The sequence below is a fragment of the Capsella rubella genome, unplaced genomic scaffold (assembly GCF_000375325.1).
Source record: "Capsella rubella cultivar Monte Gargano unplaced genomic scaffold, Caprub1_0 scaffold_2, whole genome shotgun sequence".
NCBI classification, from domain to species: domain Eukaryota; kingdom Viridiplantae; phylum Streptophyta; class Magnoliopsida; order Brassicales; family Brassicaceae; genus Capsella; species Capsella rubella.
The window spans coordinates 959,814-976,974 of record NW_006238922.1 but is presented as its reverse complement, the minus strand read 5'-3'; the positions used below and the strand labels follow the sequence as shown (position 1 = coordinate 976,974).

The 17,161-nt window shown below is 34.2% G+C and overlaps 3 protein-coding genes across 3 annotated transcripts; all 3 read left to right on the top strand.

Moving 5' to 3' along the window:
- The first annotated feature begins 537 nt into the window (after positions 1-537).
- On the top strand, positions 538-3,547 carry LOC17894712 (3-oxoacyl-[acyl-carrier-protein] synthase III, chloroplastic). The gene is made up of 8 exons (XM_006302272.2): positions 538-1,021; positions 1,339-1,487; positions 1,583-1,719; positions 1,808-1,913; positions 1,994-2,112; positions 2,332-2,396; positions 2,482-2,707; positions 3,015-3,547. Exons 1-8 carry the CDS (start codon positions 822-824, stop codon positions 3,234-3,236), a joined length of 1,224 nt encoding a protein of 407 aa, XP_006302334.1. The 5' UTR covers positions 538-821; the 3' UTR covers positions 3,237-3,547.
- A 3,860-nt stretch (positions 3,548-7,407) lies between these two features.
- LOC17894165 (acid beta-fructofuranosidase 3, vacuolar) lies at positions 7,408-11,392 on the top strand. The gene is made up of 7 exons (XM_006300777.2): positions 7,408-7,823; positions 8,184-8,192; positions 8,973-9,217; positions 9,451-10,068; positions 10,162-10,571; positions 10,684-10,771; positions 10,900-11,392. Exons 1-7 carry the CDS (start codon positions 7,448-7,450, stop codon positions 11,098-11,100), a joined length of 1,947 nt encoding a protein of 648 aa, XP_006300839.1. The 5' UTR covers positions 7,408-7,447; the 3' UTR covers positions 11,101-11,392.
- Positions 11,393-12,410: 1,018 nt separating this feature from the next.
- LOC17896404 (acid beta-fructofuranosidase 3, vacuolar) lies at positions 12,411-16,377 on the top strand. Its single transcript, XM_023787995.1, has 7 exons — positions 12,411-12,869; positions 13,093-13,101; positions 14,139-14,383; positions 14,663-15,280; positions 15,374-15,786; positions 15,946-16,033; positions 16,117-16,377. The coding sequence occupies exons 1-7, from the start codon at positions 12,443-12,445 to the stop codon at positions 16,315-16,317; spliced, it is 2,001 nt and encodes a 666-aa protein (XP_023643763.1). The 5' UTR covers positions 12,411-12,442; the 3' UTR covers positions 16,318-16,377.
- Positions 16,378-17,161: the final 784 nt, after the last annotated feature.

The window sequence follows — 17,161 nt, the reverse complement described above, 5'->3', positions numbered from 1 at the left end:
ATACCACATAACTAGGTGTAAATCATATACTTATTGTTAATTATTTTCGATCGTCAATTTTGCGAATAAATGTAAGATAAAAGCACTTAATATTTTAGTAAATCTGGTGTTTTCGCATATAAATATAACACAAAATTTATATCAAAACTGATTCGAAGAAACGGTTTTACAAACCTTGTCTTCAAAATTGAAATAAAACATCAAAAAAATTTCAAAAACCATTACAATCGAAAGTAACTTCAACTTATTTACTTTGGACCTGTTACATTTTTATTCAATAACATGTCATTGGTTTAACATAAAATTACTAACTTTACCTTTCATTATCAATGAAATAGAGCAGTTCATAATTTTTTTTTATTTTATGATGTTATAATTAACCACATGAATTGGTTGTTAAGTGTATAATCAATAGTTAATTGTGTTTCATGTTAATTATGTGAATAAATTTGTTTTAGAGAAAAAAAAAAAACACAAATCACAAAACAAAGGCCAAAAAGGGAGAAGCTGAAGTAATATTGAATGGCATTGGAATCTCCTCAAAACTGAGCTGTCACACTCTCCTCTCCTGTCTCCTCCTCTCTTCTTCGCTTCGGTACTTCCGAAGATTTGATTTTTCTTTACACACTCTCCTCTTCTCTCTCTCTCTCACACACACATAGACGCAAATACCAAAAAGCTAAAAATTCGAATTTTTGTCATTCGGTGATGCAATCTCTGGCATTACGCTAAATTCGAGCTGAGAGATAAGAAAGAAAGATCCTTTCGATTCGAAACATTGAACAATCTCGTTTCGTTGTTCTTCGATTCCTCTGATTAAAATGGCGAATGCATCTGGGTTCTTCACTCATCCTTCGATTCCTAACCTACGAAGCAGAGTCCATGTTCCGATTAGAGTTTCTCGATCTGGGTTTTGCGTTTCGACTCGATTCTCTAAAAGGGTTTTGTGTTCTACCGTCAGCTCCGTCGATGGCGTTGATAAACATGCTTCGCCGTCTCCTTCTCAATATCAACGACCCAGGTGAATAAAGATCACATCTTTATCTCCTCTCGTGTTAGATTCTTTAATATTTCATTGATTTGAGATCGTTCTTTTGCTATTGGGATAAAGATTGTTCTGAGGTTAGGAAGATTGAGTATTGCAGAGTCTTAGCTTGAGCTCTGTAAAGATCTTAAATTGCTTTTGTAGAATGCATTTAGATAGTCTCTGGTTCATGATTGTTGTTGAGTCTTAGCTTAAGTTAGCTTTAAGATGATCTTGAAGACAAGTTTGCTTTTCAAGAATGCATTTAAATGGTCTCTGATTTATGATTCCTTTGGGTTCTTTTTTACTTAAAGGTTAGTGCCGAGTGGCTGCAAATTGATTGGCTGTGGATCAGCGGTTCCAAGTCTATTGATATCTAATGATGATCTTGCAAAAATAGTCGACACTAATGATGAATGGATAGCTACTCGTACTGGTATTCGCAATCGTCGAGTTGTGTCAGGTAACGTATAACATTGGTTTGTTCCGCTATGATAAGTTAGGGGTACTATTCAGTGATGTGTAGAGTGACATTAATATGTAAAACTATGATTGAAGGCAAAGATAGCTTGGTTGGCTTAGCAGTAGAAGCAGCGACCAAAGCCCTTGAAATGGCAGAGGTTGTTCCTGAAGATATTGACTTAGTCTTGATGTGCACTTCCACTCCTGATGATCTATTTGGTGCTGCTCCACAGGTATTTATTGACCTTGAAATCTAAAACTTTCTTCGATTGAGTAAGACTTCCCATAGTTTGATTTCTGATAATTTTTTATTTACGACAGATTCAAAAAGCACTTGGTTGCACAAAGAACCCGTTGTCTTATGATATCACAGCTGCTTGTAGTGGATTTGTTTTGGGTCTAGTTTCAGCTGCTTGTCATATAAGGGGTAAAAGTCAAACAAGATGAAAAATTGATGAGTAATGAATAAGACAAGTGTATAATCTTGTCCCTTTCTGTTTTTTTCAGGAGGCGGTTTTAAGAATGTTTTAGTGATTGGGGCTGATACTTTATCTCGGTTTGTTGATTGGACGGATAGAGGGACTTGCATTCTATTTGGGGACGCTGCTGGTGCTGTGGTTGTCCAGGTACTGTGCTTTATGAAGCCTTGGACAATGTTGTGCACTCGTTATATTCAAAGTTCTTATATAAGGTTGATTGAATTTCTGAAACAGAGTTTAGCCTTTAGTAAATTATCACAAGTAACATAATCATAAGACGAGTGCTTGCCACATTGCATATCAAACCGTGGCTTAAGAGATCAATTTTTGTTTTTTTTTTTAAAAATGTCCTTTCATTTTGTGCAGGCTTGTGATATTGAAGATGATGGTTTGTTCAGTTTTGATGTGCACAGCGATGGGGACGGCCGAAGGTATTTAGATTCCATTTCTTTGGCCTAAGATCCATCTTCTCATTCTTTACCCTAAGAACCCACAGTAAGATTCTCTATTTTGCAGACATTTGAATGCTTCTGTTAAAGAATCCCAAATTGATGGTGAAACCAGCTCCAATGGCTCGGTCTTTGGAGACTTTCCACCAAAACAGTCTTCTTATTCGTGTATTCAGATGAATGGAAAAGAGGTCTTTCGCTTTGCTGTGAAAAGTGTTCCTCAATCTATTGAGTCTGCTTTACAAAAAGCCGGTCTTCCTGCTTCTGCCATCGACTGGCTCCTCCTCCATCAGGTTATCTTCTTATCAAAATCTTCATTAATTCAAGTTTCATCGATAGTAGATATGAATTCAAGCTTTAATGGGGAAAATGAATTCAGTTTCCATTGAATATGGATACGAGCTTTGAGCTCAAACAAAACGAAGTTTTAGTACCAAAAAACTGGTAAAAATAGTAAAAAGAACAAATTCTGATATGTATACTTCTGGTTGATTCGGTTTCCATTAATAATGGTCCTGAAGTTAGAGTTAAATAACGAAAGTTTCAAACTTTTCTTCTGCAAAAATGGTTAAAAGGAAAGTTTTTGAAATATATTTGCAGGCGAACCAGAGAATAATAGACTCTGTGGCTACAAGGCTGCAGTTTCCACCAGAGCGAGTAATATCGAATTTGGCTAACTACGGTAACACGAGCGCTGCTTCGATTCCTCTAGCTCTTGATGAGGCGGTGAGAAGCGGAAAAGTTAAACCAGGACATACCATAGCCACATCCGGTTTTGGAGCCGGTTTGACGTGGGGATCAGCTATCGTCCGGTGGAGATAAAGGGCCAAGTCCGACATGTTAGTTTACTTCAGAGCCATACAAAATTTTCTCCGTTGAGGAACACTGCAAATTGGTTTAATCGGTCTTTGTTTAGACCGGTTAAACTAGAGGTAAAGCGCATTTTGTCGTCTCTCTCTTTTTTTTTTGAAGGTTTCATTGTTGTCACTTTGTTTAACTTGTTAGTTATTTCGAATGCTAATAATGAAAAAGAAGTAAAAAAAAAAAGGCATTCTTTCATCATTTCTTGTTTGTAATGTTAAGACAACATTTCTCCCATTTGCTTAATATGTTCTTCTTCTGTTTTTTGAGAACTATTTGAAGTTGACATGTGAACATCCGTTATTTATTTATTTAATTGCGTTATCCCATTCTTAGAAAATGATATATACATTGAGATATCAAGGCTCTTCTCGACTCACATGCCACTTCACACTAGACAAGAGACACTCAAGGAGTCTCCTCGCAAGATTGTTTACATAATTACATGTGTAGGAACGTGAAGGACACATTGATCTCGTGGTGGTTTTTTGTGTGTGATATGCATAAAACAGAACTAGACAGAAGCATTCTCTAGTCTTTATACAAATCATTTGTATTATCTATTATGGACTTTGTTGGGAAGTTCCTGAGCTATTGGAGAGGAAGGTTAGAACACCCCAACCATGTTCTTTTCATGAGTTAGGAGGAAATGAAAGCGGAGCCTCGTGATCAGATCAAGAAACTTGCTGAGTTAACTAAGAAGAAGAGAATGTATCCGTCGAAAAGATGTTAGATCTTTGCATAGTCTGACCGGCTTGAAGCAGCTCTCATAGCCCAGTTGGGTTAGAGCGGCTTGGAGATTAACAAAACCCGAAAACTACATAACGTAGAGAATTATTTCCGGAAACGGGAAGTTGGTGATTAGAAGAATTATTTTAATTTTTTACCAAAAAAAAAGAATTATTTTAATTTGATATACAGTATTATTATTCATCATAATTTTTTATTAAATTTGACGATGGTGACATGAGTTATATTGCCATTTTTGATTTAGTAAATTGACATGTATTTTAAGAAACAGAGAGTAAAATTATAAAAAAACACTTATGAAAACATCTTTAAGATTTTTTAGTTTAAAACTATATTATAAAGAAAAAAGTGGAAGTTGTTCCTCGGAGTGAACCAAATGACAACTACCTTATGACGACAAATTAAAGGATATGAATATAAAACGTGTTCGTCTGAGTCAGATCCATGTCTACTCTTCGATTACTATATATATATTCTACCAAGATTCATTGGCATTTCATATAAAACAATTATATACGGCCAGCTTATATTGGATTTACATAGTTGATTAAATTTATTTGCTTTGCAAGTGTCGTGAATACGATACAAATCAGATCTTCTCTATACGTTATTTGAAAATGATTGGATGAGAATACAACTTAAACTGTTACACATACATAATGTCTCCAGCTAATCTATAGTATGATACTAAATGTATTGTTATCTTCTAATTATGATATAACTCACTTCTATATATCATGCATATTTAATACCTTTTTTTAGACATTCTCACCTATATCAACTTCTCAAGTACGTATATCATCTTTATTGAGTCATTTCTAATAGTCTTTAGGAAGGTTCTTTGATGGAGTATATACAAACAATACTATGTGTGAAAGAAAAAAATACCTCAGTAGTAGGAAAGATGTGTTAAAATTTGTTGGATAATTTTCAGAAGAGCACGTCTCTTTAATTCCCATGAGACAGAATGGGTCTTTTACATGCATGTGGATCTTGTTTTCCCACGTCCATCAAAATATTATAGATTTTGTCGATTTTTAATTATTTAAGAATTTTGAGATCTTGTCTTGTTTTTTCTTGTGATTTTTTTTTTCAGATCTTGTTTTCCCATTTTAATTGAATTAAAAGGTATGAAAAAGATCAGGCAAAAAGCAAAGACTAATTAAAGAAAACTAAATAGGAATCAAACTTAATTAATTATTAGGTTTGGTTTAATTAGTTTCCTGCTAAGGTGAATAACTTTTAGCTTACTTAGAAAACAAAGTGCATTGAAGATCATTTCACGTGGTTGATCAAATTAATATTAAAGAGAAAAAAAAATCAAAATTTAATATGTTTTTGTTTTGTTTTGTCGTGATTGAAGTTCATTTATCTTCACGAATCACCATTGTTGGATAGTCTGACATGATCGTGATAAGATATTATATGCTATTCATATAAATATATATAAAAAAAAATCATGTGGTTTGGCCAAAGACACAAGTGTTGTATATATTTTCAGACGTGTTTAACATATATACATTTATTTGCATCACTTTTAATATAGTTGAAATATAAGAGTTACAATTATTATTGTGTTTTCCTTTTTGCATCACTTTGTCGCCATTGGTTTATACCTTGGGTAACTTATATCTAATTAATTGCATCACTAAACTATATGATCTATATTATGTCAAAATTTCATAACTATATTTTTGATCCAAGATAATCACTTTAGATATGAAAGTTTTGAAAATGATGATAAACCATTAAAAAAATACAATAAGAATTTCTTAGCAATAGTTTAATAGATATGAGACCTTGCTAATCTTAGCTTAAACTTTTTATTTAATATCAATAGATTGCTTGAGTTTTGCATCTTCACTTTTACTTATCATCAAACTATTCAAAGTTGAAAATATAAGTCAAATTGGGAAATCTCTTTGAAAATTTACCCACCCTTCAAAGTTGGAGGTGCTGCAACGTGTCTTCTGAGGGCTTGGTATGAACAAACAAAAAAAAAAAACAGTTCAACAAGAATTTTAGTTTTTATGTTTAATTGAAAAAGACTGCAACTCATTCTAGGGAAATTGATAAAAGTAGCTACAATTTAAATCCAAATAAAGTGGTTGGCCCATTTTATAGAATATAGATACTGATTAAAACGTGGGCAATCAAAACTATAATATGGGGTAACAGTTCTTCACAGCTATTTATTCATTATTCACCTGTAATTATACTAGTGGTACTGGTACCTACTGGCAAATCCTAAAATACTAGTATGAAGATGAAGCATAGGATAAAATAAAAATGAAATAAAGTATTTAAGATAACATTTCAATCAATTTAGGAGATTTAGTTGATAAAGGGAGAAATAAGGAAAAATGAGATTTGAATGGTTAAAACGGTTAAGGTGAACAAATATGTACGTAGATTGGATTACTTTTAACAAGCCTTTCTATTTACCAATTATAAATTTTACCAATTATCGCATATCAATTATGCACCGGTTTCTTAGCTCAGACCCGATCTCAGGGCTGGGATTTGTGCTATATGGGCCTGAAACCCTTTTCGGATGCCAAAGCACTAAGGGATTCATGTATGCACTTCATGCTGAATTGGGTGCACTACTATGGGCAATGTAATGTGTTTTAAACCATGGTCATACATCGGGACATTTTGAGACAGATTGTTTGAGCATCTTAAAGGTTATTGACGACGTCGAAGAGTGGCATGTTTTTTCTACGGAGTTAGATATCTTTCATAGACTCCGAGCTAGATTTTCTGTTTTTCAATTTCTCATATTTCTAGAAACAATAACATCCAGACAGATCGTCTCGCTAAGAACGTTCGAGCATGAAGCTTAGTAAGTTCTCATGTATGTTCTCAGGTTCCGGAGTGGTTGATTCATGAGGCTAATCTTTTCGAATCAGTCTAATAAAACATGGTGTATTTGATGTAAAAAAAAAAATTATGCACCATTTTTATATACAAATAATCTTAGTCCATGAAAAATTATTTTCCACCTCAAAAATATTCATCTCAAAAATAGGGTAGATTACGCACGCCTCTTATGAATTAGTTTCTTTTATCCATATGAAACCATAGTGTTCTAAAAAATGTATGCAATTAACAAGGAAATATAGTAATTAACATATATTGGTCCAATATATTTACCTTAAATCCACTTACTTAAATAATGAATAATAAATGTTATTATTGACTTGTCGTATTTAAACGTGAGGCTTATTACTGGTAGATAGATAATACAAAAATCACAGCTCTAATCTAGATCTCTCTACTCTCTCTAGTTCTCAACTTCTCATATTTTTTTTAATATATTTATTTTGAGATTTGATTTGATTGATCTATCTATTTATATATATAGGACTAGCCATTTTCTTTATTACAACCATCAAATAAAGCAAAAACCAAACAAGAAAATGGCGAGTACGGAAGCTCTCTTACCCGTAACGTCCCGACAAGATCCATTATCCGAGTCAAGATCCGACCAGATCCCGGAGACTCGTCGGAGAAGACCCATCAAAGTCCATCTCGCCGTTTATTCCGGTTTGCTCTTGGTGGTTTTGTACGTCACTCTCATCGTCACACACGACGGATCCACCTCACAAAATGGAGCCAGGGATGAAACAGAGACAAAGTCACGTGCCCGTATGGCTGGCGTGTCGGAGAAGACCAACGAACGGGTTTGGAGATTATCCGGTGATGGTAAAACTGAAGCGTTCCCGTGGAACAATACTATGTTGTCGTGGCAACGCACGGCGTTTCATTTCCAGCCTGAGAAAAATTGGATGAACGGTATGATTTAACAATTTATATTTTAAAGACTATCGTATTAGGTATGAATAATTGATTAATTAATCATAATTAATTTTATATAGCTAATATAGCTAAAAAAGAGTCTCATCTTTACAAAAGAATGTTCAGTTTTTTCTCTTTTATATAGATTTTCATTCCATAACTCTTTATGACACCATGACTTAAGGAACAAGATTTAAGTAAATACGCAAGAGTGATAGAACATATTTACAATTTCACAATTTTAAATATATTTGTTATTCTATAGGACTATAAGATTTGTAATCTTCATATGTATTAATTTGTTCTTTTTTGTTTTTGGTCTATGGAATGGCAAATTTCTGGCTTCTTCGTCTTCAGATCCTAACGGTAAGCTCTAGATCCTACACTGACGTCTTCTATTTTTGTGCTTCTAAAATTTTCCTTTGACATTGTTTTATATTATATAAAATATGGAAAAAAATATTATTAAAAATATGATTGGCTACACAAATTGGTAGATATATCTGAAACCCATAAAAGTTATTGGTAGATAAATGACAACACGGCACGTCCTTTGCGGACCACAAATCATACTACATGTCTTTGGATAATATGGAAATATAAATGTTTTAAAAAGACAATAATTAATTTACACCTTAAAAGTTTTTTTTTTTAAAGTGTAAAGTACAAAGACAAAATCTAAATAGAAAGAGTCATTAAAGCCAATTAGTTTACACTTTGTTTTGTTATTGCCTGTTTTGTAATACACCACGTGAGTCATGTGCATATTGTCCAAATCATTGCTGACCCATTATTGTGTGTTTGACAGACTAGTTTGTGATCGATCCCATTCGACTCGTACGTTCTATTTTACCCCAATTGTAACTGAAACGTCATATTTTTCTTTTTCGGTCCTCACAAAAGTCACAAATATACAGTAGTCACAGCTTCTTGAACTTATGAAACGTTGTATATAGTAATGTTTTGTCTAGATTCAAAACTAGCCGGGGGTAAAAAAGATACATTAGTCATAATTATACATTCAAATGCCATACTCAATTCGTAATTAGTTTGTGTGTGTATGTGTGTGAAAGATTTTTGTGATTTATAGCATATTTTATATAGTTTAATATTAACCTGAACTGATGTAATGTTAAACGTGTCCAGGTCCATTGTTCTATAAGGGATGGTACCATTTCTTCTACCAATACAACCCAAATGCAGCTGTGTGGGGTGACATTGTTTGGGGTCACGCCGTGTCAAAGGACCTTATCCATTGGCTTTACCTCCCATTAGCCATGGTTCCTGACCAATGGTATGACGCAAACGGTGTCTGGACCGGTTCAGCCACTTTTCTTGATGATGGCTCCATTGTCATGCTCTACACCGGTTCCACTGACAAATTCGTTCAGGTACTGAGTTTCTTAAAATCGTTTTTCGTTTTGATAAGTATATGATAGTAAATTCTAAATAATAATAAAAAATATAAAAGTATTTAACTAATGTTGTGCTGTTTTCAAATTCCTCTGGTAGCACTTAAAAACATCATAATTGGTTTAACTTTAATTTACTGTTGGGTTGTTTTTTAAAAACATACCTTTGGTCTGACCAACTCATTACTGATATAATTATATGATTATTTTAGGTTCAAAACCTTGCCTATCCTGAGGACCCAAGCGACCCACTTTTATTGAAATGGACCAAGTTCTCCGGCAACCCTGTCCTCGTACCACCGCCAGGTATTGGTGCAAAGGACTTCCGCGATCCGACGACAGCCTGGAAGACATCGGCCGGAAAATGGCGAATCACCATCGGCTCCAAAATCAATAGAACCGGGGTATCTCTAGTTTATGACACTACCGATTTCAAAACCTACGAGAAACGAGAGACCTTGTTGCACCAAGTTCCCAACACCGGCATGTGGGAGTGTATTGATTTTTACCCGGTGTCGAAGACTAAAGTCAAAGGGCTAGATACTTCAGTCAAAGGACCAGATGTAAAGCATATTGTGAAGGCTAGCATGGACGATACCAGAATTGATCACTATGCCATCGGGACGTATTATGATTCAAACGGTACATGGTTTCCGGATAATCCTTCTATTGATGTTGGAATCAGTACTGGTTTGAGATATGATTACGGGAAATTCTACGCGTCAAAGACGTTTTACGATCAAAATAAGGGACGGAGAATCTTATGGGGTTGGATTGGTGAGTCTGACAGTGAAGCTGCTGATGTACAGAAGGGTTGGTCCTCTGTTCAGGTATGTTTTCTTCGTAACGTGCTACGAAAGTTAGGGCTTTAACTTACTTGTCATCCAAGTTAGGAATTAAATTTTCTTAACCTATATGATCAGGGCATCCCAAGAACTGTTGTCTTGGACACTAAGACGGGGAAAAACTTAGTCCAGTGGCCAGTTGAGGAAATCAAATCTTTGAGACTAAGTAGCAAGAAATTCCACATGAAGGTTGGACCAGGGACCATGGTTCCTGTTGACGTGGGTTCCGCGGCTCAGCTAGATATAGAAGCTGAGTTCAAGATCAAGAAGGACGATCTTGAAATCATCTTTGGAGACGACTCCGTGGAAGGCGACAAGGAATTCAGCTGCCAAAACAGCGGTGGCTCCACCGTGCGTGGGGCTTTAGGACCTTTCGGGTTCTCTGTTCTCGCTGACCAAAGCTTGTCGGAACACACTCCGGTTTACTTCTACGTGACTAAGGGAAAAGATTCAAAACTCAAGTCTTACTTCTGCACTGACACTTCAAGGTAATCATATATTTTTAATAGATTTTTCGATTATAGACTCGTTTCTGTCAAATGCATATTTTCTTTAGCAAATGTTTTTAATTTATGGTTACTCAAAATCTCTTTTTGATAGGTCGACCATGGCAAACGATGTTGTTAAACCAGTCTATGGAAGCTTCGTACCGGTCTTAAAAGGAGAGAAATTGACAATGAGAATTTTGGTAACACATCATATCTTTAAAAACAAGAACCTAATTCAAAAAAATTTTTATTTCATACAATAAATATCATTACAAATATTAGAATTTTTATTCGTGGAATTGCAATTAATTTTTCAAATTTTTATTAGGTGGATCATTCGATAGTAGAAGGATTCGCACAAGGTGGAAGAACATGTATTACTTCAAGAGTATATCCCACAAAAGCCATCTATGGAGCTACGAAGCTCTTCTTGTTCAATAACGCCATCGATGCGACCATTACGGCGTCGTTTAAGGTTTGGCAAATGAACAGTGCTTTTATTCATCCTTACTCTGCAGACGATCTTTGATGTTCCAGCTTGCGACACCTGATTATTTTCAAATAAGAAGAGAATCAATTTTTCTCTTCTCTTTTTTTTTTTTTTTTTCCTTTCGTTTTGGTGATGTTGTTAATTATAGAATGGATCTGATTTGATCTGTGTGATTATTCATCATATTGTGAGTGAAGAAAAGGAAATAATTTTCTCTTTTCCTAGAGAAAGTAGGGTTCGTTCATTTATCATTAGTTCAATATGGGACATATTGTAATTTGAACTAATATGGGACATATTATAATTTGAACTATTATGGGACATAATAATATATGAACTACTATGAAGTGACAAATAAATCAAATTTTACTACAAAGAGCTATTACAAAAAGCGTAAGTCGAGAGGGGCCTTTTCCCTAGCGAAGCAGTCTTGCATACTTGAAGTCTTGAAAGATGAAACTTAGCATTTAACAAGCATAGCTTCATAATTAACTATTCAAGTGTCGAAGGAAGCTCTCTTGAGGTTCTGATATGTTTTCCTCTATTATTTATATAGTATCTTAGTTTTAAGGTTTTGGTTTGCCTATATTCGTTACGATCTCTGATTTTCAAAAATGTAATGGAACTTAACAACAACAACAAAAAAAACTTACTTACCTCTATCACTCTAATCTCTCTAGGTTTTGAATCCCATGGAAACTATATCAAATAAGATTCAGTTCTTTTTTCTTTTTTTATAGAAAATGATTAAACATAAAAGAGAAATAAAAGGGAAATTTGCAACATCAACTTAACATAGTTTAATAACTCACTAACTAAACAATTGGTATTTTCTATATAACCTTCAATCCTTCATAGTAGTTTCTCCTTCTACACCACTACAACCACTATGTCGTCACCACCACCATAAAAAATACAATTAAAAACCAAAAAGGTAAAGTAATCGAACCAAACCGACCCGATAACCCGAATTCTCGGGGGTTATTGTAAGATTTGGCTTTAAACCAATTTGTAAGATAGTGAACTATTCTCTTACCGACAACACCAAAGTGACGGTTGAGGCTTACCGTAGTTTAATTGATGGGTCCATTCAAAGATGCTACTGTATATGCACACTAGAACAAATATCTATATTACAAACTTTATGACTATGACTATAATTTGGAGTTTTCTTTTGGATCTTTTTATAGCTTCATGGCTTTTTCCAAACTCTGGCAGAGCATTTTATTATTATTTTTAACTTAGCGGTCGAGACTCATTATAGTTCATGCCTTAAGTTGGGTCTGATCAACACATGAACCTGACCCATTTTGGCACCCATAAACTAGTGGTCTCTAAAGTCTAAACGCATGAACTTTACTATATAAATTTGTTTTGGTTAATGTTCTTATATAGGCTTTGCCATTTGGTATTACCAGCATCGAAGCTAAAAAACCAAAACAAACAAGAAATGCATAGCTCGGAAGCTCTCTTGCCCGTAACCTCCCAACAAGATCCATTATCCAAATCAAGATCAGACACCATCCCCGACACCAGTTGGAGACGACACATCAAACTTCATATTGCCGTCTTTTCCAGTTTGATATTGATAGCTTTGTACGTAACTCACATCGTCACACACGAGGGTTCCAATGATGAAACAGCGACGGAGTCACGTGCTAGTTTGGCTGGAGTGTCGGATAAGAGCAACGAAAGGTTTTGGAGAGTTTTCGATGGTCCGAAAAGGGAAGCATTCCCGTGGAATGATACCATGTTGTCGTGGCAACGCACGACGTTTCATTTCCAGCCTGAAAACCATTGGATGAACGGTATGAACCAACAAATATATACAAAAAAAAAAACTATTTTATCAGTTATGAACAATTTATTAATCGTTATTAATTTTCTTATACTATATATGTACCTAAGAAGTGTTCCATCTACTTTATATATAAAGATTTGAATTCTTCATTAATACTTCTTCTTTTTGGGTTTTTTTTTTGCTCTTTCGAATGGCTTCGTCTATGAATGGCAAATTTCTGGCTTCTTCAGATCCTAATGGTAAGCACTAGATTCAAACTCACTAGACTTCTTCACTGAGTTCTAGTCTTATACTTGAAGAAGTCTAGTCTTATACTTTTTCCTTTAACTTATCTTCTTTTTTGTGTGTAGTTTGATTTGATCAAAAAAAAAAAAAAACAAATATATGAGAAAATGATTTACTCACAATCTAAATTATGTAAATGTAAACTACTCTCACAATCTTTTACATGTATATGTAACCATTGTTGTATTCTTGAATATGCTTTATATTTGTTTATATTTTAAAAGATATTAGTATATAACTTTGATTAAAATATCTTTGATTTATATTTCTTTGCTTAATATAACTTTTCAATGGAAATATATATTAGAAAAAATTGGGATAAACACAACATCAAAAATAATTTCTCACAATATTCGAATACAGTTAAATTCTTAAGAGTATTTTATGGCTTCATTCAGTACAATAATCTTAAGACACATAGATTATCTCCTTATTAGTTGTACACCTATACATCAAATATATATAATTGCTGACAATTATATTGTTTATGAACATTATAAAAAAAAAAGAATTAAACCCTTAACCAGTAGACGTCAATTTTTTTCCATCAAATATATATAATTGCTGTCCACCATCAAATTAGTTTTTGTTTTTGTTTTTTTCGTCTTTTTAACAGAAAAATAACAAAGCAAACCAGTAGACATTAAAACAGAGACATTCGAACATAGACTACCATCAAATATCTATAAGAAACTTATTACTTAATTGTTCAAAACAATCATCTGGTCGATATGATATTATATTGGTTGATTACTATATGACAACATCGTCTTTTGCGGACCACAATCATCGTCACAAAAGAATTGGAAAAAATAAGACAATTACCAATTTACTCCTAAAAAGCTTTTTTGTTTTTTAACCCAATTGTAAATAAGACAATCATTGCTTGTACATTATTGCGTATGACACTCTATTTGGGTAATAGATCCATAAATTCGAATATAATTCTATAAAGTAAAACCAAATATTGAAATGTCAAACATGTGGCCAGGTCCGTTGTTCTATAAGGGATGGTACCACTTCTTCTACCAACACAACCCAAATGGAACCGTATGGGGTGACATTGTTTGGGGTCACGCCGTGTCAAAGGACCTTATTCACTGGCTTCACCTCCCAATAGCCATGGTTCCTGACCAATGGTACGACGTTAATGGCGTTTTGACCGGTTCAGCCACTTTTCTAGATGATGGCTCCATTGTCATGCTCTACACTGGTATCACTGACAAATTTGTACAGGTACTGATTTTTCAATACCATAAACCATTTTTACTAATTAGATATTTGTTTCTAGATTTGATATTAAAATTGTAATAAATTTTACAAAAATAAACAATTCTTTAACAAGTGTAGATATTCGTATTCGTATCTGGTTGCACCAAACGACACCATGATTGGTTAAAGTACTTTATTTTAACTTTTAATATAATGGTTAAATATTTTCGTATTTTTCAAAATAAAATTTTATTTCAATATAAAATTTGTCGGACCAATCGATCACTAATATGATTATTTTAGGTTCAAAACCTTGCTTACCCTGAGGACCCTAGCGACCCTCTTCTTTTGAAATGGGTTAAGTTCTCCGGCAACCCGATTCTCCTACCGCCTCTAGGTATTGGTGCAAAGGACTTCCGCGACCCTACAACGGCGTGGAAGACATCGGCCGGAAAATGGCGGATCACCATAGGCTCCAAAATCAATAGAACTGGAGTGTCTCTTGTTTACGACACAACAGATTTCAAAACCTACGAGCTACTTGATACCTTGCTGCACCAAGTCTCCAACACTGGAGAGTGGGAGTGTGTTGACTTTTACCCGGTGTCGAAGACTAAAGTCATTGGGCTTGACACTTCAGTCAAGGGACCAGACGTGAAGCATGTTGTGAAGGCTAGCATGGACGATACTAGAATGGACCTTTATGCCATTGGAACATATGTTGATGCAAACGGTACATGGTTCCCAGATAATCCTTCTATTGATGTCGGAATTAGTACCGGTTTGAGATACGATTACGGGACATATTATGCATCAAAGACCTTTTACGATGGAAATAAGGGACGCAGAATCTTATGGGGTTTCACCATTGAATCTGACAGTGTATATGCTGATGTACAGAAGGGTTGGGCTTCTGTTCAGGTATGTTTTCTTGGTGTAGCGTACAGTGTCAGTTAGGGGTTTAAGTTACTTGTAAACCAAGTTAGAGCTGATATCTTCTTAAACCATGATCAGGCCATTCCAAGAACTGTTGTTTTGGACACGAAAACAGGGAATAACCTAATCCTATGGCCTGTGGAGGAAATCGAATCACTAAGACTCAACAGCAAGAAATACCACATGACGGTTGGACCAGGGACGGTGATCCCGGTTGATGTTGGTTCTGCGTCTCAGCTAGATATAGAGGCTGAGTTCACGATCATGAAGGACGATCTCGAAATAATCCTCGGAGACGACCCCGTGGTGGCCGACGGCAAGGATTATAGCTGCGAAACCAATGGAGGTTCCACCGTGCGTGGGGCTTTAGGACCTTTCGGATTCTCTGTTCTCGCTGACCAAACCTTGTCTGAACACACTCCGGTTTACTTCTATGTGACTAAGGGAAAAGATTCAAAACTCAAGACTTTCTTCTGCACTGACAACTTAAGGTAATCAATCCATAAATTGCATTTTAACCTTACACAACAGATTCTTCGAATTATACAGTTAACCACTTACTAATTAGTAATTTCTGAATATTAAGTTTGGATAATGGATTATAAGACAATATTGGTTAGTGGTTAGCTAATCATAATCTCTTTTGGTAGGTCGAGCATGGCAAACGATGTAGTGAAATCAGTCTATGGGAGCTTAGTACCGGTCCTAAAAGGAGAGAAATTGACTATGAGAATATTGGTAATTTATTAGTTTTCATTATAATAATAAAACAAGAATTTATATATTTAGATGTGTTGTTATACTAATTCCAATTTATATAGGTGGATCATTCGATAATAGAAGGATTCGGACAAGGTGGAAGAACATGTATTACCTCAAGAGCATATCCCACAAAAGCCATCTACGGAGCTACAAAGCTCTTCTTGTTCAATAACGCCATTGATGCGAACGTTACGGCGTCGTTTAAGGTTTGGCAAATGAACAGTGCTTTTATTCATCCTTACTCTGAAGACGATCTTTGATGTTCCTTCTTCTAGCAAATGATTATTTACAAATAAGTAGGGAATTAATTTTTCTCTTCTCATTTTGTTTTCTTTAGTTTTGTGATTGTTGTTGATTATATAATGGATCTGATTTGATCTGTGTTATTATTCATCATATATTCATATTGTGACTGAAGAAAAGGAAATAATTTTCTCTTTTCCTAGAGAAAGTCGAGAACATAATAATATATGAACTATTATGAAGTGATATATTAATCAGTTGAAGAAACAGTGATGCTTTCTATTTACAAAACAATATATATAGGTTATCTTGTATAATTTTCATATATCTTGTATAATTATACAAGATGTACCAGATATATGAAAATTAGTATTGTTTTTAAATAGAAAGCATCACTGTTATCATACAAAATTGTTGGCTAAGAAAATCACTTTATGATCCATCCAAATATGAGGCAAAAATTTCAAAAAAAAATCATTAGTTAGAGAATAATAGTGTAATCTAAAAACATTTAAAATTAAAATGATGTATGTTGATAAATAATTTAGAACGTAGAGAACGATGTTAAAGATTGAATTTCAATTTTTCATTATATGATGAAAAATCTATGTCAAAAAGAAAGTTTGGAATTTTTTTAAAAGAGTAGATATATAGATTTCAAAGATTCGACCATTTGAATAGACACAACTGTTTGTAGAAAACGCAAATGTATGAAGAAACGTAACAGAATGAATTTTTAGTAGAGTTAATTTAAATTAAATTAATTTACGAAAGTGTACGACGAAAAAACGCAAGTTTTGGTCAATTTTTCAGTTGGATATTATTATACAGATTTTGGCAGAGTAAAATTTTTAAGAAGTG